At 39.9% G+C, this 19,365-nt stretch overlaps 2 protein-coding genes across 4 annotated transcripts in view; one reads left to right on the top strand and one right to left on the bottom strand.

Annotated features, from left to right (window-relative positions):
• Cdc26 (cell division cycle 26) overlaps positions 1–2,677 on the bottom strand; it is a 31,861-nt gene extending 29,184 nt beyond the window's left edge. For 2 of the 3 annotated variants that reach the window (XM_076845659.2, XM_076845661.1), the window contains exons 1-3: positions 2,591–2,677; positions 840–949; positions 159–291 (exon numbers count right to left, since the gene is read on the bottom strand). In XM_076845659.2, coding sequence (XP_076701774.1) covers positions 159–239 — 81 coding nt within the window. In that variant the 5' untranslated portion in view covers positions 240–291; positions 840–949; positions 2,591–2,677. The other variant, XM_076845660.2, reaches the window with a different exon arrangement.
• Positions 2,678–2,865: 188 nt separating this feature from the next.
• Positions 2,866–18,812, top strand: Prpf4 (pre-mRNA splicing tri-snRNP complex factor PRPF4). The gene is made up of 14 exons (XM_076843177.2): positions 2,866–2,957; positions 3,744–3,921; positions 5,117–5,303; positions 8,352–8,439; positions 8,941–9,020; positions 9,178–9,271; positions 9,749–9,843; positions 11,637–11,695; positions 12,350–12,473; positions 13,823–13,912; positions 15,624–15,746; positions 15,857–15,964; positions 16,055–16,173; positions 17,084–18,812. The coding sequence occupies exons 1-14, from the start codon at positions 2,931–2,933 to the stop codon at positions 17,275–17,277; spliced, it is 1,566 nt and encodes a 521-aa protein (XP_076699292.1). The 5' UTR covers positions 2,866–2,930; the 3' UTR covers positions 17,278–18,812.
• Positions 18,813–19,365: the final 553 nt, after the last annotated feature.

Raw genomic sequence — 19,365 nt, 5'->3', positions numbered from 1 at the left:
CCAGTTTGTAGTACTTTGTTACAGCAGTCACATTAAATTTAAGATGTCCACAAATCATTCAAATAGACTTCAAGTAAGCTGTCAGTATAAGAGTCTGAGGTTCAGAAGTTAGTTACTGTTTTAAGTATTTCCTAAGGGTTTGAAAGTTGTATTCTTACCTCCAAGTCCTTCCGAATGCTCTCAAACTCTTCAATGTCATCAAGCTTCAGTTCCAGGCGTGTTGGTTTCCTTCGCAGCATATTGAGAACAACACTAAGACAGACCCGATGAACTACTGAACTATTTTCAACTCTGTTCAAAATGGCACAGAGGAAGGAAAACTGAAGGTGATAAGTCTCAGCTACAAGTATAAAATCAATTTGTAAGCATGCACACTAAGGTAAATGGAGGTATTTTAAAAACTCATTTTGATTTACACGTAGACTTGTAAAATCTTCAGGTATCTAATTATACCATTTTTATTACATGAAGAAGATCCACAACCCTATAATTCCAAAACACTCTTTCTGAAAGAACTTACAACAGCAAACAAGCTGCCTATGATAGAGAATTCTTGGTAGCAATCACTTGAATCTAGTGCTCCAGTCACATTTAGGAGCAGTGCGGTGGCATATGCCTGTTGCTCTGGTTACTCAGAACTACTTGAGCCCAGGAGTTCAAAGCCAGCCTGAGGAACATAGCGAGACCCCATCTCAAATAAATAAATAGACAAAGGTAACTTGGGTATCCTTAGGGGCAGAGTGAATAAACCATTAAATTTAATCTGCTCTACATGAGAATCATCAGAGATTGTGATGCAAAAGTCAGTTTGCCAAATCTCACAGAAACTGTAAACTCACCAATTCACAGGATTAACCTCAGAATCTAAGGAAATCTTAAATGGATAAGTCATTCATTAAACAAACTCTTCCTGTGCTCCAGCTACAAACTTGAAAGGCACAGTCGCAATCTGTGAGGAAAACAGATAAGAAAACAGGAAATTGCAACAGGGTATAATGACAAATCTGATGACAGTAATTCAACAGCATCACACCGGCACACAAGACAGGCCAGGGTACATGTGGTGCACAGGGACATTAGGTGAGGTGTCTTGCGGGAAATGATGTCCTGGCTGATTTCTGAAGGGCACGTAGAGAGAAAGTGCACATAGAGGCTCGAGAGGGCAATTCATGAGGCAATACCTGTGTTAACAAACACCATTTTTTGAAAAAAACAAAATACTCCCCTAGTTGAGATTAACATCCACTGAAGCTATGGATAAATGTTTGAATAGAATGAAGGATACAAACAGATGAAGGGAAATGAATTTTTCTTGAGCTCTGTGCTAGGCTTTTGCTTTCCCATTCTTTAAGTTCCTACTTAACACAAAAACTCTTGAAGCTGGCAAAATCATCCCAATTTTACAGACACAGAAGTGGAAGAGAGCTGTTCATTATATACATAGGTCAATATAGTGATCATTAAATGACAATGATGTAAATGGCAGTCTTATTAAAGTATGTACAGATATAAATTACTATTAGATGGATCTAGGATGAAACAAGGGACTGTGAAGTATACAAAGGAAGAAACATTTCCTTCTCCCATGAGGCTTTGGACAGTTACAGGTGATATCATCAACACAAAACACTGACACGACTTTCAAATTGTTCTGTACTAAATCAGATATTGTTTTCTACCATATTTCAAAATAAAGAAAAGGTAGGGGAAGCCAAAGCCCAAAGGAGATGGGGAAGGGATGCTTAGAGAAAAATTAAAAAAAAAAAAAAAAACAGCTGGGGGTTGGGGAGGGGAGTGAAACCTTGCCACCAGGCGGCAGTATAGAGTAATAGTTAAAGTGCAGGCTGTCCTCGCGAAGGCCGAGGTTCCCATCCCACTACGTTACCTACCCTGAACGATTAGCGCCATTTCTCACTGGATCTTAGTTTCTGTCTATACTCCGTCGTATAAGTTAATTGACGTAATGCACTATAAGCTTCTCGAACATAACCTGGCACTTAGCAAAGCGCTCAAAAAATAAAAAGCTAATATTTTTATAACTATTCCTGGGAGTAGCGTTGGGGAGGGAGTTTGTCCAGTTCCTGGAACACGAGCATTTTGAGACTGCCCCCCACGCCCCACACAGGGATAAAAACCTTGTGTCGTTCATCCCTGGCGCCCCAGCAGCAGCGGGGCACTGGGCCGTACAGAGAGCTGCACGCAGTTTACCTGAAGCCTTCTTACCCATCATCTCATTCTCTATCCGACACAAAGAACAGGCTGAAGACAACAAAACAAAACCAACAACAAAATCAGGCCGAAGCTCCTCCGCCACGTCTTTATATCACTCCGGCGCTAGAGGGCTCTTCCAGCTTCATCTCGCGGCGGCCCAAATCCACCGCGAATTCGCCCAGCTCCGTCCGAGGAGCCCCGGGGAGGACTTCCCGACATCCCTCCTCCGGCAGCTGCAAAGTTGCACTCAAGCACTCAAGAGCGGGTTTCCATGGCAACATGCTCCTGGGCTCAGAGACCATCGAAAGCCTCAGATAAGCCCGGGCACCTAGATTCGCCCCAGAGTTCAGCCCGGAACCGCGCGACTCCGCGCACTTACCTCTTTTCAAGCTTCGGCCCCTTCCCGGAACCTCGGCTCCCACCACGAATCTGGTGCGGAGTCCGCAGAACTACACTTCCCAGCCTGCTCTGCACCTCTCTTCACGCAGAAATTCGTCTTCCGCGAGCTTTCCTCGGAGGCTCTACGGTCACGCCCCCTCCCTATTCGGCCAGAATCTTTGCTACTACGACTCCCGTCATGCCCCGCGCGCTTAGGGCGCTGCGCCCGCTCTTGACCCACTTCCGGCAGGTGACGCAATTCCGCTTTGCTGGGCGCGCGGTGGACGGTCTGAAACCTAGAGCGCGGCTTTCGCTGGGGCTTGGCGGCTCCTGGGCCCGGCATGGCTTCTTCACGAGCCTCCTCCACGGTACAGAGTTCGGGATCTCAGTTCACTGTGGCAAGGAGCCGAAGAGGGTGGGGTCCTTGTGGGAAGGGGCCGTTAGGGAGCGGGCAGAGGCTGTGAAGGGCCGAGGAGGAAGGCTGCTGGACTCTGGTATCCTGGAGAGCCCAGCAGCGTTTTCCTGGTCCCCAAGAGCTTTCATGTGCTTTGTGGCTCTTGCATCTCTCCCATTACGCCCCGAACGGTAAACATTTCCTCTGATTGGTCTAAAAATGGTGCCCTGGAGCGAGGAATGCTCTGGCCAAGAGTTACGTCCTTGGAATTGTAATGAGGCCTCCTAACTCATATTCAATCTGAAAACGTTTGAAATGTGAAAATCAGTAACGTTGTAACTTGTTTCCCCTTAGCACCGCATTGATTTTATCTGTTACCCTTGGTATTTCCCCAGTGATGATCAATAAGCCTTGGAAGAATCATAAAACCTATTGCATTTCTAACAGAATGAAGTAGGCATGTTCCAAAGCAAATCTTTGATTAAAAAAAAAAAAAAGTCACCAAAAGAACTTAACTAGTTTTGTTTTGTTTTGTTTTGTTTTTTTATCCACCTCTTATTTTCTATCGGGCAGATTTGAGTGAGAGAATAAAACACCCTCTCCCACCCTCGCAGATCAGTGAAGAACATCTTAACTAGTGCTGAAGCTGCCCTTTGGATTTTAGAGGAAACAGTATTGATTGACTTGAGCATCATCCTTTGGGAAAGCCTGATAAATTTCTAAGATTGTTTTAGGTTAACCCAACCTTTTGATTTAACAGGCACCCAAAACTAAGGCACCCGATGACTTAGTGGCTCCTGTTGTGAAGAAACCACACATCTATTATGGAAGTTTGGAAGAGAAGGAGAGAGAACGTCTGGCCAAAGGAGAGTCTGGCATTTTGGGTAAAGAAGGACTGAAAGCAGGAATTGAAGCAGGAAATATTAATATAACCTCTGGTAAGTTGCACATTCCAAGTCCATCTTTACCTTCATGGCTGCAGTTTTCTTAATGAATGTAATGAATTGGCACTCATTTTATAATGTCAAAAGTTCAGTCTTTACACTTGCATTTATATATTTGTGCTTTGCCTGTCCTTCTTCGCAGCATCCAGAGATTCTCTTTAAAAACAGTTTTTCTTCCACTAATTATTATTAGTTATTTTATAGGTTTATTCAGTGTGTTTTTGGGTTCATATTGATTCTGTTTATTTTCTGGACATCTAACAGTTTGAGCATTAGTTTGAAACTAAAATTGTTAAATAATATCCGTTTTACTTTTCCTGTTATTACCCCAACTGAAATAACTTTTTTAAATTAAAAAGATAATGGTTATTTTATTTTTAAAGATCAAACTATGAAGTAGAAAATCCTGTATTTCTTTTTAATTGAATGTATTTCTTAGAATTTTAATGTAACTATAAAAATACATAATTTTTTTCTGTAAATGAAACCGTAATATATAAATTGTTTTGTAACCAGCACTTTTCACTCTATATATTATTCGTGATATCTTTCCATGACAGTAACAAGAATTCTACTGTATTTTTAAAATAAAATTATATCTATTTATCATAAAGTCAGACAGTACAGAAGGGTATAAGAAGAAAAGAATCCTCTGCAAAAGGACTCATCCTCCCACACTTTTTCTACATCGTGTACATTAGTAACTTTTTTTTTTTTTTAACTTTTCTGCTGTTTTTAAGACTAACTGGGTCATTGTTGCACCTCACATTTTTCATTTAGATGTACATATTTGGTGCAAGTTTAAAAAATTAGTTTCTAGATTATCCAAAAAAGCCTTATAGTAAGGGAATTTTATTTTCCTGGTAATTATTTCCGGTTTACTAATTAATGTTTGTAAGTGTTCCTGTACTGGGACTGTTCTTAGCAAATAGTCTTAGCAAGTGTTAAAATAATATTTCTAGTTCACCTTCTGATTAGAAGGCTAGTAAACTCATTTGCTAAAGATGTTCTGTACTCTTTCTGATCTCATCTAAACTATGTTTATAAACTGAAAATGGTAAATTATAAAGTGTGTAAGAGACATTTACCTCTCTTTAGGGTCATATACATACTTTGTTAAAAATTATTTCTTTCTCCCTATTTAAAGAAGATCTGGTGAGTGTGCTAATATTGCATATTCCTTTTGTAGGAGAAGTATTTGAAATTGAAGAGCACATCAGTGAACGGCAGGCAGAAGTATTGGCTGAGTTTGAAAGAAGGAAGAGAGCCCGGCAAATCAATGTTTCCACAGACGACTCAGAGGTCAAGGCTTGCCTTAGAGCCTTAGGGGAACCCATTACACTTTTTGGAGAGGGCCCTGCTGAAAGAAGAGAAAGGTGACTTTTCTAAATATGTACTTTTTTTTTTTTTTAATTCATCCCGGGGTTCTAGTTGCAAATCCAGTTGATCCTCTAGCTGAAACTTTAATAGAATTCTCAGGGTTATCAATATCTTAAGTTGTTTTTATATAATTTTAACCCATAATCTGATTTTAGGCCAATTTTTACTCCAATACCAGCTTTCCTTTGTAGTGTGAAGAAGGTGCTAAGACACTCCCTTCCCACCCCAGTATGAAGTTGTGAGTTGGATAAACAGTTGTTGTTGAGCATTGAAAATTTACACATCAAATATATTCTATGTCAGTGACACAAAACATAATGATATATATTTTTGGATTTAATTACAGAAGCACTATCCTTGAATAATGCTCCTCTTGTGATATTAAGGTTTCGCAGTGTCAGAGTGATATGCACTTTTGAGGATTTTTCTCTTGTCTCTGTATCCATAAGGGACCATCTCTCCCCTCCATCATCAGGCTTCTTAGAGAGATGGTTTGTCTTTACTCTGTTTATTTAAGACCCTTACTCCTTATTTTCCAGCCCCTTGCAAAATGATTGACCCCTAACACCTTGAAATTGCTCTTTATTAAGATCCCTAACCTATCTTTTTAAGACTAGCCCTAGTACACTGCCTGTCACTCTGCCTGAAACTCTCCCTCTCCTTTATTCCCATACAACAAGATCCTTCTGATTTTCCTCCTATCTCTCTACCTCATTCTCGCTTTTTCAGCCTCTTTTCCCTACCTAACCTTTATAGGCTGCAGTTCTTTGTCCTTATCCTATGCTCACCCTTGGAGATCAGTTCCACTCCATGGCATCATTATGTTCTATATATGTTCTATATATATGTTCTGCTGACTTCCAAAAATTTCTGTCACCTAGAAGTACTTCCTACAAGTACTTCAACCTTGAGACAGCTTAATTGACATTTGTGGCCCACTCTTCTATTCCCCTTACAAATGGCACTATCATTCCCACAGTTCTCATTTGAAAACCCACCATACCTCCTTTGTTATCAGTCAGCAAGACCTAATCAGTCAGCAAGACCTAGTCTTTTCTATTTGGGAATGTACCTCCAGTCTATCTGTGTTCTTTCACATCTAGACAGTTGGTGACAGCTGAAAATGTGTTAATTGTTTGCTTAAAAACCTACAGTTTCTGGGCTGGGGGTGTATAACTCAGTGGTAGTATACTTGCCTAGCATGCACAAGGTTCTGTTTTAATCCACAGCACGGGGGGTGGGTTGGGGGGGTCGTCCCATGTTTTCTTCTTATATTTGGAATAAGAAACCTCTAGTCATGACCAAAAAGGTCTTCAAACTCACCTTGTGCCATTCTTCCCCAATTTGCTAGACAGCCACATTGGCCTCCTGAGTACTCAAGCTTTTTTCCTGTCTTTCAACTAATCTTTTCTCTTTCTGTTCATCCTTTGGCCTTTTAGAGTTCTTTTATTCTTTTGTTTCAGCACAAATGCCACCTGTTCAAAGAAGCTTTTCCTAACACCTGATCCTTGCAAAGTAACCCCACCAATATTTTCTATCAAGTGTGTTATTTTTTTATTAGCCATTTCAAAGGAGATACTTTTTTATTGTTTGTTGTATGTCTTCTTCACCATCAAAGTCTATCTTGTTTCATTATTCTATTCCTTAGGTGAATGCCTAGAATCTCTACTGCCACTATCTTAATTCAGGGCCATCAATATGACTCAGAGAGTTTCTACAATACACAGTGTGATTTTACAGCCTTTATTCTTCCCTTTTAATCCATTTTCCATACTTTTCTAGGGATCTTCCTCAAATGTAAACTCTTCTTAGGATAACACTGACAGCTCTTTGTGACCTGGCTCCTACTTAAATTTCCAGCTTATCCTTCAGCAGGCCTCCTTGTACCCCATGCTTCAGCTCTACTGAACTGTTTGTGATTCCAAGCTTAACATAGTTTTCTTACCTCCAGGCCTTTACATTTGTTTAACTCTCTGCCTCAACTCTCATTTCTCCATGTTTTGGGGTGTTTTTATTTTTTATTTTGCAGTACTAAGGATTGAACCAGGGATGCTCTACCATTGAGCTACACCAGCCCTTATTATTTTATGTTGAGACAGGGTCTCACTAAGTTGTCCAGGCTAGCCTTGAACTTGCAATTCCCTTGCCTCAGCCTCTTTGAGTCACTGAGGTTACAGGTGTGCAGCACTGCACCCAGTTCATTTTCCCATTTTTGACCCCTTGGCTACTTGAAGACTCAATTTAGATAACATCCTATCTGTGAAGCTTTCCCTGGTTCAGATAGCTGGCTTAGGTGTCCCTTGTGTATTCCAATTTAGCATTCTGCGCTTACTTCTGTCATTATACTTAAAATAAGAAACTATAGCTCCTTGTTACTTTCTGTCTTCCCCCCACAGCTATGCTACTTGGAACACAGAACTATTTCTTTGAATTATTGTTTACTTAGTACCTCAGTTAGTATCCAGTGCATTGTGGCCTTGAGTGGAATGTGGTTGTCATCACTGTCTAAGTGGTAGCAATGTACAGAGTGGTTAACTCCAAATGGGATAAGAAATTGCTTTTAATTGAGTTTAGGAAATCTTCAAATAAAGAAGATTGGGTAAAGGAAATCACATGAAAGTTTAGGCATGCCCATTTGACTCTTACAGAAGGTTGCTAGAGTTGTGAATGAAGTTTGAACAGAAAAAGAAAAAACATAGTATATGTAGGTTTTGGTACTCCCTGCAATTTTAGGCATTCACTGGGCATCTTTTTCTTTCTCCTTTTTTGGTAATAGGGATTGAACCCAGGGACACTTTACAACTGAGCTATAGACCCAGTCCTTTTTATTTTGAGACAGGATCTTACTTGCTGAGGCTTCCCTCAAACTTGTCCTCCTGCCTCAGCATCCCAAGTCACTGGGATAATAGGCCTACACCACTGTACCTAGCTTCTCTGGGGTTCTTGAAATGTATCCCCCTGTAGATGGGGCAGGGACATGGACTACTGTACTTTTTGACAGTCTTAGCTCAACTCTGTTTACATATTGATCTTTTGTGTTACAGATTAAGAAATATCCTCTCAGTGGTTGGTACTGATGCCTTAAAAAAGACAAAAAAAGATGATGAGAAATCTAAGAAGTCCAAAGAAGAGGTAAAATATGTCTTTGGTTTGACAGTATAAACATCAAGAAAATGAAATAGTTGTGTCATTTTCTCTTCTCAGTGGATTGCTTTGTCAGGATAAGGGGAGAAAAGGCTTGGAGGGTTCTTCCATTCAGAAACAGTTTCTGGCAATTGTTTGTGATTCTTATGTGAATATCAAAGGATCTAAGTGAGTTTTCTATTCAGGAAAGAACTAATAGCATTCTTGGTGAACTCACTTAGAAACCAGAGCCATCTAATAAGACATGGAAATACAGTAGAAAGCACATGGGGCTGGGGATGTGGCTCAAGCGGTAGTGTGCTCGCCTGGCATGCAAGGGGCCAAGGTTTGATCCTCAGCACCACATACAAACAAAGATGTTGTGTCCACTGAAAACTAAAGAATAAATTTAAAATTTTAAAAAAAAAGAAAAGAAAGAAAGCACATATGCCTGACTTCAGGGCAGGTATGCTTCAGACTTACCATTTCTGCTCTTTATTTGCCTTTCAGTATCAGCAAACCTGGTACCATGAAGGACCAAATAGCCTGAAGGTGGCCAGGCTGTGGATTGCTAATTATTCACTGCCCAGGTAAGCAGAGCCTCTAGAAGAAAGAAGCATATTTTTTCTTGTTTACTCTGAGAGAATGAGGATCGACTCTATGATGATAGTGGTTATTAAATGAAGCTTATGAACCCTTGTTGACAGCCTTTTTGTTCCTGGTAGCAGTGTTGTTTCTGTGTCCCAGGGCAATGAAACGCTTGGAAGAGGCCCGTCTCCATAAAGAGATTCCTGAAACAACTAGGACCTCCCAGATGCAAGAGCTGCACAAATCTCTCCGGGTAAGGTGTTTTCAATGATTGTTCAATATCTTCTATTACTAGATTTTTTACTTTGAACCATCTCAAGGAAAGTAAAGGCAACTACCATGAATATTCCTTCCTGCTGGATCTGCTATGACATGCAAGGCACTGTTAGTTAAGGTGGCAGGAACCTACTGTGCTTTGTACACACACAGGCCACTGCTTCTGTTTTTGACTGCTCCATTTTAATTTGTTGCAGCTGTGCTTCAGACTGCTATATGGTCTTCTGTTGATATTTGCTGACATAGAAGTTAGTATTACCAAGGCTAGAATATAGCTGGAGCTTCAAATAAGCCTGATTCCATTCACCAATACAAGTACTTTCTAATAATAACAGTGAAAGTATAAAATCTTGGGATGGGTTAAAACTGAAAGATTGCCCTTTTTTTATGGCAGAAAAGCCAAGGAACTCTTGGATTACCCTATTAATGTCATCATTTGTCTTCTTTTTTTAAGTCTTTGAATAACTTCTGCAGTCAGATTGGGGATGATCGGCCTATCTCCTACTGTCACTTTAGTCCTGATTCCAAAATGCTGGCCACAGCTTGTTGGTAAGTTTTATTTTACAGTTGACATTTTCCTAAATGGGGATAGGTCCAGAAAAAAATAAGCAATCTAGTTATACTTCCTCAGTATATACTTCCTAGTATATACTTCCTCAGTTTCTCATGATCACACCATACTACAACATAGTCTTTGTTTCACCAAGGCCCCAGAGAACCATAATATGTAGCAAGAACTCTCATGTTCTTGACACTGGCATTTTTGAGCAGGTCATATGGATTATAGACCAAGTAGTGTTCACTCCTCAGTTTAGATAGCTATTTTTTGTTATTGTTTTTTGTTTTAATTCTGTTACCTACCTAAGATACATAATCCCTGTAAACTTCAGTGTTCTTATGTATAAAAGTGAAGTGGTAGCATTTGTAAATCATTTTGCCTTGATAATGCCTGATATATGGTAAGAACTCAGTAAGTGGTAATTTAACTTTATTTTCTACTTAACACGTATGCAAAAACTCTTGGGATGTAATAACTTTGTTTTGTTTTTTGGTTGGTTTGGTTGGTTTTTTTGCAGTGCTGGGAATTGAGCCCAGGGTCTCGCACATACTAGGCAAGTGCCCTACCACTGACTATACCCTCAGCCCTGTTTTGCTTTGTTTTTGCTTATTTTGTGGACTATGGTGTCTAGTAGAGAGGAAGCTTATACTGAATGCATAGGAACTATACAACTAGGCAGAAATTGAGACTGTGCTCCAGGAGAAAGCCCAAGAAATATACAGATCACCTCTCCAAGCCTCAGTTACCTTAACTCTACTTTATGGTGATTTAAGAAAATGTTTTGTTCTTTTTGAAGTTCTAGAGATCAAACCCAGGACCTCACGTTTGCTAGGCAAATGCTCTACCATTGAGCTACATCCCTAAGCCAGTTTCCTTAACCATAAAGCATAAATGGAAATCCTGCTATATCCTTGGAGATAGTAGATATGAAAGTAATTCTTAGAAAATTTCCAAAATAAGTTTTGTGTTTTTTTTAATTTAGATGCTTTGTAGATGATGAAATGCTATTCATTTTAAAATAGGACATGATTCTACCATGCGGCCAGCGCAATGGTTTCATTAATGAGGTTCTTGGCATAAAAGTTAGCTAGTGAGATCGAAATAAACACACAGACTCAGTTACCTTTTTCTATGACCAGGTCCAAGACGGCTCCCCTCTCTGGTTCCCTCCTCTAACCGCCCGGCAGGGCAGCAAGGATTACTCAGGGCTAGCAGGAGAGAGAGAGAGAGAGCACGCCAGGGAGTAGCCTTTTATTGGGGAACAAGAAATTCAGGGGAGAATTCCATCCAATGAAGGTTGAAGGGGGCCCGCACTCCAAGGTCAGGGTCAGTGATTGGGCCTCCGGGGTCAGTGGTCAGTTACACCCCCACACAGTCAGGTTCTCTCAACAGGAGAGGGCCGGGAAAGCTCCGACACAGCCAGAGCGCCTCAGACCCTAACCGGGAGTCACCCAGTCACGTGTGAGAATGGCTCCCGACACATGATGGTTTCATTTGTTCTGCCTTCCTCATAAATTGATCCAGAAATTAAGGTGAATAGCAGCAATGCTGTTCAGTAGGATAGCAATAGGGTCCAGTAAAAGCCCCTGGTTGTCTGAGACCTGGTTGTATCTCTTCTCCTATAGACCTTCAATTTATTAGTCTTTTATTATTTATTTATTTTCTGTCTGCCACTGTAAAGTATATAGGGGGTGAGAAGAGATTGTCCTTTAGTAATGTTACCAAGGTACCTTTTCCTTCCCAGACCAACCCTGGCTGAGATGCTTTCCTTTGTATTTGATAGGAGTGGGCTTTGCAAGCTCTGGTCTGTTCCTGATTGCAACCTCCTTCACACACTTAGAGGTAAGTTAGAGTCTTGTTTAGATCTGTTTTATTCCCATGTGACCTCTTATAAGTAGGAAAACTCTGCTTCACACTCAAACCCAGTACACATAGCATCGATTCCTGATTTCATTTGATGTTGTTTAGTTTCTTGGACTCCAAAGCCAGAATGTAATGACTTCTTACCATACAACCTTTTTCTCATATCCATCCACACTCAGGCCTTTTATAATGTCTGAACTAATAAACACAAACCTTTAATGTTTTACTTTTTTCTAATCTAGCTTAAATATTAGTTTAAATCTTTTTTTTTTTTCTTTTTAAATGTTGAATAGTCACTTTATTTATTTACACTAAGGGGTAGTATGTACTGGAGATTGAATACAGAGCACTTTACCACTGAGCTACGTCCCCAACTCTTTTTATTTTTTTAAGACAGGGTCTCACTGAGTTCCTTGGGGGCCTCACTAAGTTACTGAGGCTGGCTTCAAACTTGCAATCCTCTTGCCTCAGCTTCGGATTATAGGCATGTGCCTGGATAAATAGTCACTTTAATACTTTACATGTCCACACATATTACCTGATATATTTTTATCTGTATTGTTCATCGCAATATATATTTTGCCGTAGGTTATAAAGAAGTGAGAACCCTTTAACTTTCTTCTCTTTTTTTAGGCCATAACACAAATGTAGGCGCAATTGTATTCCATCCCAAGTCTACAATCTCATTGGACCAAAAAGATGTCAACCTGGCCTCTTGTGCTGCTGATGGTTCTGTGAAACTTTGGAGTCTTGACAGGTGAGTATTACTGTGCCACAATTGCTACCTCCATCCTAAAGTGCATAAGTAATTGGTTGGCTCTCAGCAACTCAGGGTTAAAAATATGATATTTGACCCCAGCAATAAACTAGGAGTTAAGGTAAATTAGTGTGAAAATAGAGTGGGAGATTTCTTTTTTAGACTTCTTTCACCAGAGGAGTTGTGCCAGGTTTTTCTGGTTAACTTTGATCCTCAATTTGTGCCTCCAGCATAGTGGCACTGTTTCCAGCTGCAGGTATTTTGGAAAGATCCAGCCTACCTCCTACACAGTGGGTTAGCACTGGAGAAATGTGTGGTTTGGTAGATGGACTGAGGATAACAATCTTGGTAGCCTATTCATTGTTAGCTCACATCCACGGGGGAGAGGAAAGTGAGGTTCTGTCTGGCAGCACTGCCAAGAAGGTGGTGTCATCTCCCACTGGCTCCATCTTTGACCTAGGATATATTTATCAACTACAACAGGTTTTTGGTTTTTATTTAATTATTTTTGCTATCCCCCCCAAAAATTGTGGATTTTCCCTGTTGGTTTAAGACATCTGAATTCAATTACTTAAGTTTTCTTTCTTTGGGAAAGCACAGAAAGGTTTTGATTCCAACATTTTTTAAAGAGCTAATTAGTGTCTGTTCTGCCAAATAGGGTCTCATCTACAAGCCAGAAAGTTTTAATTGGCTTTGGTAATACTTAGCAATGTTTATTCCCCTGGGGCTCTGGTTAGTTCTTTGTATGCACATTGACAAAGTTCCCTTTTTAATTGCTCTCTTTAGAGTTCATGTTTATTTCCTTCCCCTGTGTTTGATCTTTCTGAGGATGCTGGGTAGCAGAATTTCATGACCATCAAAAGGAGGCCAAGCCTCTGTCTACTCAGGATTTCCTTTTTCCATTTGGATTCTTGAGTAGACTAAAATTTGAGAAAGATTTATCTGTAGCCCACTTGTACTAAAATAGTTTGATTTCTAAGGATGATTTGAAAGTTTTCTTTCCAAAATCCAAGTACTACTTTGGTGCAAAGTGACTATTTTGCTTACTAGGCAGAAGTGTCTCACTTTTCTCTAATATTAAATTATATAGTGTTGAGGGTTTAGTAATAGATAATTAAGGTGGTAGTCAGCTGGCCTTATGGGCACATGAAATAGTCCCAAATCTTTTAAAACCTTGGGAAGGAGCTTAACTACTGTTAACCCTAATATTTTAACAAATTGTAAGCATAGTTACAACTTAGCCACTTGAAATGTACAGAATGGGTATATCTTCACAACAATAAATAAATACAATAAATATTTACATAACTATAAAGTGGTTTACTTGCCTATGTTTGGTTCCTTTTCAGTGATGAACCAGTGGCAGATATTGAAGGCCACACAGTACGTGTGGCCCGAGTGATGTGGCATCCATCAGGACGTTTCCTGGGCACTACCTGGTAAGCCATCTCATTATTTTCCCATTCATACACGCTTGTGGCATTTTGTTAATTTTTTTTCATTGTCTGCTAAGTAAATTTTTAGAGCAGAGATTTCTAGTAGAATTTTTGTGACCTGCTCAGAATCAGAGAAAAGAATATGATATAGTGAGGACTAAGTGTATTTGCTTTTAAATTGTAATGAATGACTTAAATATGGGTTTTTACTATACATTGTATTAAAATCTCTCTGGCAACTAATCAATTTCTCTTTCTGGTTCTGTATCAGTGAGGCTAGAATCTGGTGGTGAATTTTTTCTTTGAGGTATAAATTAACATCCGGTGAGATGAGTTTAAGTTTACAGTTCAGTCTTGACAATTGCCTACCATCTGTGTGACCCACACCCGTGTCAATGTAGAGAAAGTTCTCTCAAGCCCCTTCCTAATCAGTTCCCCTCTCCAAAACAACCACTCATCTGATTTCTGTCTTTATAAGTGAATCACCTCTATTCAGACTGTCTGAGCTCATTTGTGTCTGGTTTCTTTTTACCCAGTGAAACATTTTTAAGATTCAATCATGTAGCAGGTGTCAGTAGTTCCTTTTTATTGCTGAGCAGTGGTGTATTGTGTGCATGCGCCACAGTTGGTCCTGTGATAGACACTCGGACTTGTTGATCAGTCAGAATAAAGCTGCCCTAAATATTCTTATACCAGGCTTTTTGCAGACATGCTTTTTTTTTCCTTTCTCTTGAGTAAATTCCTAGAAGTACAATTGAGAGTTCAGAGGATAAAACTCTTAAACTTCTAAGCAGTGTTTCAAAGTGGTTATACCATTTACATTCCAAGAATTCTGGTTGTTTCATATCCTTACCAACATTTGGTGTTGTCAATCTTACCAGTTTGTCTAAGGTAGCCATTGTGTGGTGCTATCTTATATTCTAATTCTTATTACCCTAATGACAGTTGGTATTGAATACTTTGTCGTATGTTTACCATTTGTTTGCATATCTTTTGTGCAATGTTTAGTTAAAGATTTGTCTTTTTTTTTTTTTTTTTTTTTTTTTAGTTGTAGATGAACACAATATCTTTATTTTCTTTATTTATTTTTATTTGGTACTAAGGATCGAACCCAGTGCCATGCTCTACCACTGAAACACAACCCCAGCCCCACTTAGTACTTTTTTAAATTGAATTTGTCTTTTTCTTTGGTCTTTTTCCACATGCTTAGCCAGTTCTACCACAGTTATTGAAGAGACTTTCCTTTCTCTGTTGAAATTGCTTTGGCACCTTTGTTGAAAACATTTGACCAGATATATGTGGGTGTGTTTCTGTACTTTGTTCTATTCCAGTCTTGTTTTTGTATGCCCAGCATCCAATATAGGGCCATGTAAATAATATACAAAGTTCAACAAATAAGGAGACATAATGATAAAATGAAAGGAGAATATAGGCAAGAGAATCTTTGCTGAGCCATTCTTAGGGAATTCTGTTCTTAAAATAGTTAACTAGAGTAGATTTACAGCAAGTTCAAGGTTTCCCTGCTAGTGCCTAAGACAGGTGTTCTTAACTGTTGAAGCATTGTTTGTTCCAGAAAGGAATTTCTTACTCACATGGTTGAAAGAACAGTTTTGGAACCGTTAAGTTAAACCACAGATACTGATAGTAACTTGCACATTGTGGAAACCAAATCAACCTGCTGGTTGATTGCTAGTGTAATTCTTCCTTTTCTTAGCTATGACCGTTCATGGCGCTTATGGGATTTGGAAGCTCAAGAAGAGATCCTGCATCAGGAAGGCCACAGCATGGGTGTGTATGACATTGCCTTCCATCAAGATGGCTCTTTGGCTGGCACTGGGTAAGGCTTCTTCCACAAAGCCGGGGCAACTGAGTAGTGTCACCTCTTAGATGTGCCTGCTTCCCCAAAGAACTGGATTCAAAGTGTTCATTTATATATTATTTTGTCAGGGGACTGGATGCATTTGGTCGTGTTTGGGACCTACGCACAGGACGTTGTATCATGTTCCTAGAAGGCCACCTGAAGGAAATCTATGGAATAAATTTCTCCCCCAATGGGTAAAATAAGCTCATTGAGTGAGGGGTGGAGAGGGTGCTTAGTCAGTCACTACTCTGTTTTCTAACTTTCATACTACATCTGATCCACAGCTACCACATTGCAACTGGCAGTGGTGACAACACTTGCAAAGTGTGGGACCTCCGACAACGACGTTGCGTGTATACCATCCCTGCCCATCAGAATTTAGTGACTGGAGTCAAATTTGAACGTAAGCCTCCCTCCTGTTTTAGGCCTAAACACCACACAGGTTCTGCACATCAATGGAGTGCAATCCAGGCTGTAGCTTAACTTAGAAGTAGAACAGGGGAAAATTTGACCTCTGTAGAGGAGCAAGTTACAATTTCCTTCCTCTGCTGTACCCCTGAGCAGAGCTATGGCAGAGCGTGAAAGTGGGGCTGGAGTTGTGACTCAGCAGTAGAGCACTTGCCTAGCATGTGTGAGGCACTGGGTTCCAGCCTCAGCACCACATAGAAGTAAATAAGTATATCCATCTTCAACTAAAAAATAAAAGCACTTAAAAATTAAAAAAAAAAAAAAAAAAAACCATGAGAGTAAAGACTTGTGAATGCTTTGCTTCATTCTTTTCTCCATGGACATTCTAAGGATATTCTGGAAAGTAATATTAATCTTGTCTACCAAGGAAAGAGCTAGATTCTTTTGTCACTTCTCAGTCTGCCTGTGGTTGTCCCTTTTTCCTAGAGGCCTCCTAAGAATATAGAACCAGGCCTGGCGTGGTGGTGCATGCCTGTAATCCCAGCAGCTCAGGAGGCTGAGCAGGAGGATCACCAGTTCAAAGCCAGCTGCAGCAAAAGCAAAGTGCTAAGCAACTCAGTGAGACCCTGTGTCTAAATAAAATACAGAACAGGCCTGAGGATGTGGCTCAGTGTTTAAGTGCCCCTGAGTTCAATCCCCTTTACCAAAAAAAAAAAAACCATAGAATTAGTATGTTGAGTTTTTAGTTTTTCTAGGTATAGAAATGCCTTCTTTTTCAAAATAGTATGTTTGGGCAGGTTTTTGTTTTTGTGTGTGTGTGGTTTTTGGTTTTTTTGTTTGTTTGTTTGGTAAGCTCTTGAATATTTGATGAATTCTCAGACACATTCCTTTCTTTTCTCCAATAGCTATCCATGGGAACTTCTTGCTCACTGGTGCCTATGATAACACAGCCAAGATCTGGACCCACCCAGGCTGGTCCCCATTGAAGACTCTGGCTGGCCATGAAGGCAAAGTGATGGGTCTAGACATTTCTTCTGATGGACAGCTTATAGCCACCTGCTCATATGACAGGACCTTCAAGCTCTGGATGGCTGAATAGACAAGACCGTGGAATAAGGACTCTACCCTCAGTCTCTCCCTTAGGAGCCATTTTCCTTAAAAGAAAAGAATTGATGTGTTTTGTTCTATCATGTTTTCTGCCAATTACCATGTATAGACCCTCAGTAGATTTGGATTTTCATGTCAGCCTACTCCCAAGAGGCAGCCCAGTCCTTAGGTGATGGTGAACTCCTTTCGTGGTTGAAAATGAAATTCTCATCTTCAGGCCCAGCCATGAACTTCCTAGACATTTTTTATTGGTCTTTCTTTGAATCCTCTCAGCACTCAGGATTGTGACTACTCTCTGCATTTTTAATTCTTGAAACTTGGCTTTCCATGACATGGTATATGCTTCAGGGCTGCATGTGATCCAGTGAGCAAGGTGGCTGGACTCTATTCTGAAAGTCCTTGAGGAAAGAGACACATCTCACCACATATTGGTTGAACAATGCCTCACGGCAAGTCCCTGGAATGGACAGCAGTTATGCTGATGTTTATACACTGAAGCTTTGACCTCTTCCTGTGAAGTTCACTTGGAATGCCAACTGCATCAGGAAACTCAGAACTGAACACTCACCTCATCAGAAAATGCCTTCCATCTTGCTTTGAAGCTTAACATCCTTCATACTACCCTAAAGCAAGGCCACTATGTCAGGATTCAAAGAAATTTGTAGAAAGCAAACATGATGTCTCTCTTGTACACTCTCCTTGCTACGGTTATTTAAAGGATGTACTTTGTGTATTAAAAGGTACTTCATGTCGAAGTAACTGGAAAAAATCCCTAATAGGCATTGCTAAACATAAACCTTTTTCTCTTTATTACCCACTTGCTAGGAGTAAAATCCTACCATAAAAAACTATCCTTTAAAAATTTTTTTCTATAGTTAAGCATTTTCTGAATCCTAGTCATTTGTCCAAGGAGTATCTTTTTTTGGTTTGGGTTATAACATTTCAGATATGGATTAGCACAATTTCTCCTTAATCAGCACTCTTAGCTTTGTTAATAGGGGACTGTTGGCCTTATCACCAGTAAACTGTGCGTGGGCTCCATAATTCTTACTAGTTGGACATGTAGTGATTGCCTTCACCTTTTTACCGCAGGTATATATTTTCTGGCCTCTGAAATTGGTAAATTCACATAAAAAGAGGAATTTGGAAGAAAAGCATAATAAGGAAGAATTAAACAAGGGCTAATATAATGGTTTCTCCATGAATGTTCAAAATCCTTTCATTTGCCCATCCAGAGAGGTTGAGAGTGGCTTTGGCTCTATTCTGCAAATTAAGAATATGTGATATGTAGCTAAACATGCTGTTTTTAATCTGATTTCATTTATAACCAAATCGATGCATTTCCTGTTCAGTTGTTAAGCCTCTGAATTCTTGGGTCTGTCCTCATGGCCCTGCGTTGTTGTTTAATAGTTCTGTTTTCTTTGTAGTTTGCCTTGAAAAAAACTTTCCATCACCATTTTTGTAAAATGATGGACATGAGTGTACCCCATGCAGCTTGGGCATGGCACACTAACAGTGGTTTGCAGTTTCTCAGGTGTAAATCTTACTATTCCCTTGGACTTGCCTGTTTGTTTGCTTTTTGGTGGTGGTTCATGAGGTGATGGTTGGGTTAAAAATATTTCATCTAAGCCTTTAATAGAACAAATATCTGGTAGAATATCCATTTCTTCAAACACCATTATAAGAAAGTAATAGAGAAACACAAAGCCAGGAGTGGCATTTCATGATAATGCTGAGCTGAATATCATGGCCACCACAGAGCAGAACACTTACTCCCTACCGCGTCAGTGTGCCAGCACATTCAGATATCTCAGTAGTCCTCATGACCATATGAGTTTCTTATTCCCTTTTTATAGGCAAAACTGCAGCTCCAAGAAGTGACTCACCAAAGTTATCCGGCTAGTAAGTTATAAACCTGAATCTGAACCCTTATCTGTCTGACCATTTCATCTTATAAAGATTCCACAGGCTTTCTTGAGTAGGTTGGCCACACTGGCTACAAGTCCAGTGCAGCCAGCATTACCTTTTTCCTCTGTGGATCATCTTTTTAACTCTACCTTGTGTACTGCCCTGTTAAGTG

Source organism: Callospermophilus lateralis, chromosome 2 (genome assembly GCF_048772815.1).
Source record: "Callospermophilus lateralis isolate mCalLat2 chromosome 2, mCalLat2.hap1, whole genome shotgun sequence".
Lineage (NCBI taxonomy): Eukaryota > Metazoa > Chordata > Mammalia > Rodentia > Sciuridae > Callospermophilus > Callospermophilus lateralis.
This window is presented reverse-complemented; position numbering and strand designations above follow the sequence as displayed.

What these genes read in the sequence shown, in the direction of transcription:
- Prpf4 (XM_076843177.2), top strand. Translation starts at nt 2,931, where the DNA reads ATGGCTTCTTCACGAGCCTCCTCCACG. An exon ending in ATGCTGGCCACAGCTTGTTG is followed by an intron (nt 9,844 to 11,636) that starts GTAAGTTTTATT and finishes TGTATTTGATAG; the next exon opens with GAGTGGGCTTTGCAAGCTCT. An exon ending in ATAAATTTCTCCCCCAATGG is followed by an intron (nt 15,965 to 16,054) that starts GTAAAATAAGCT and finishes TCTGATCCACAG; the next exon opens with CTACCACATTGCAACTGGCA.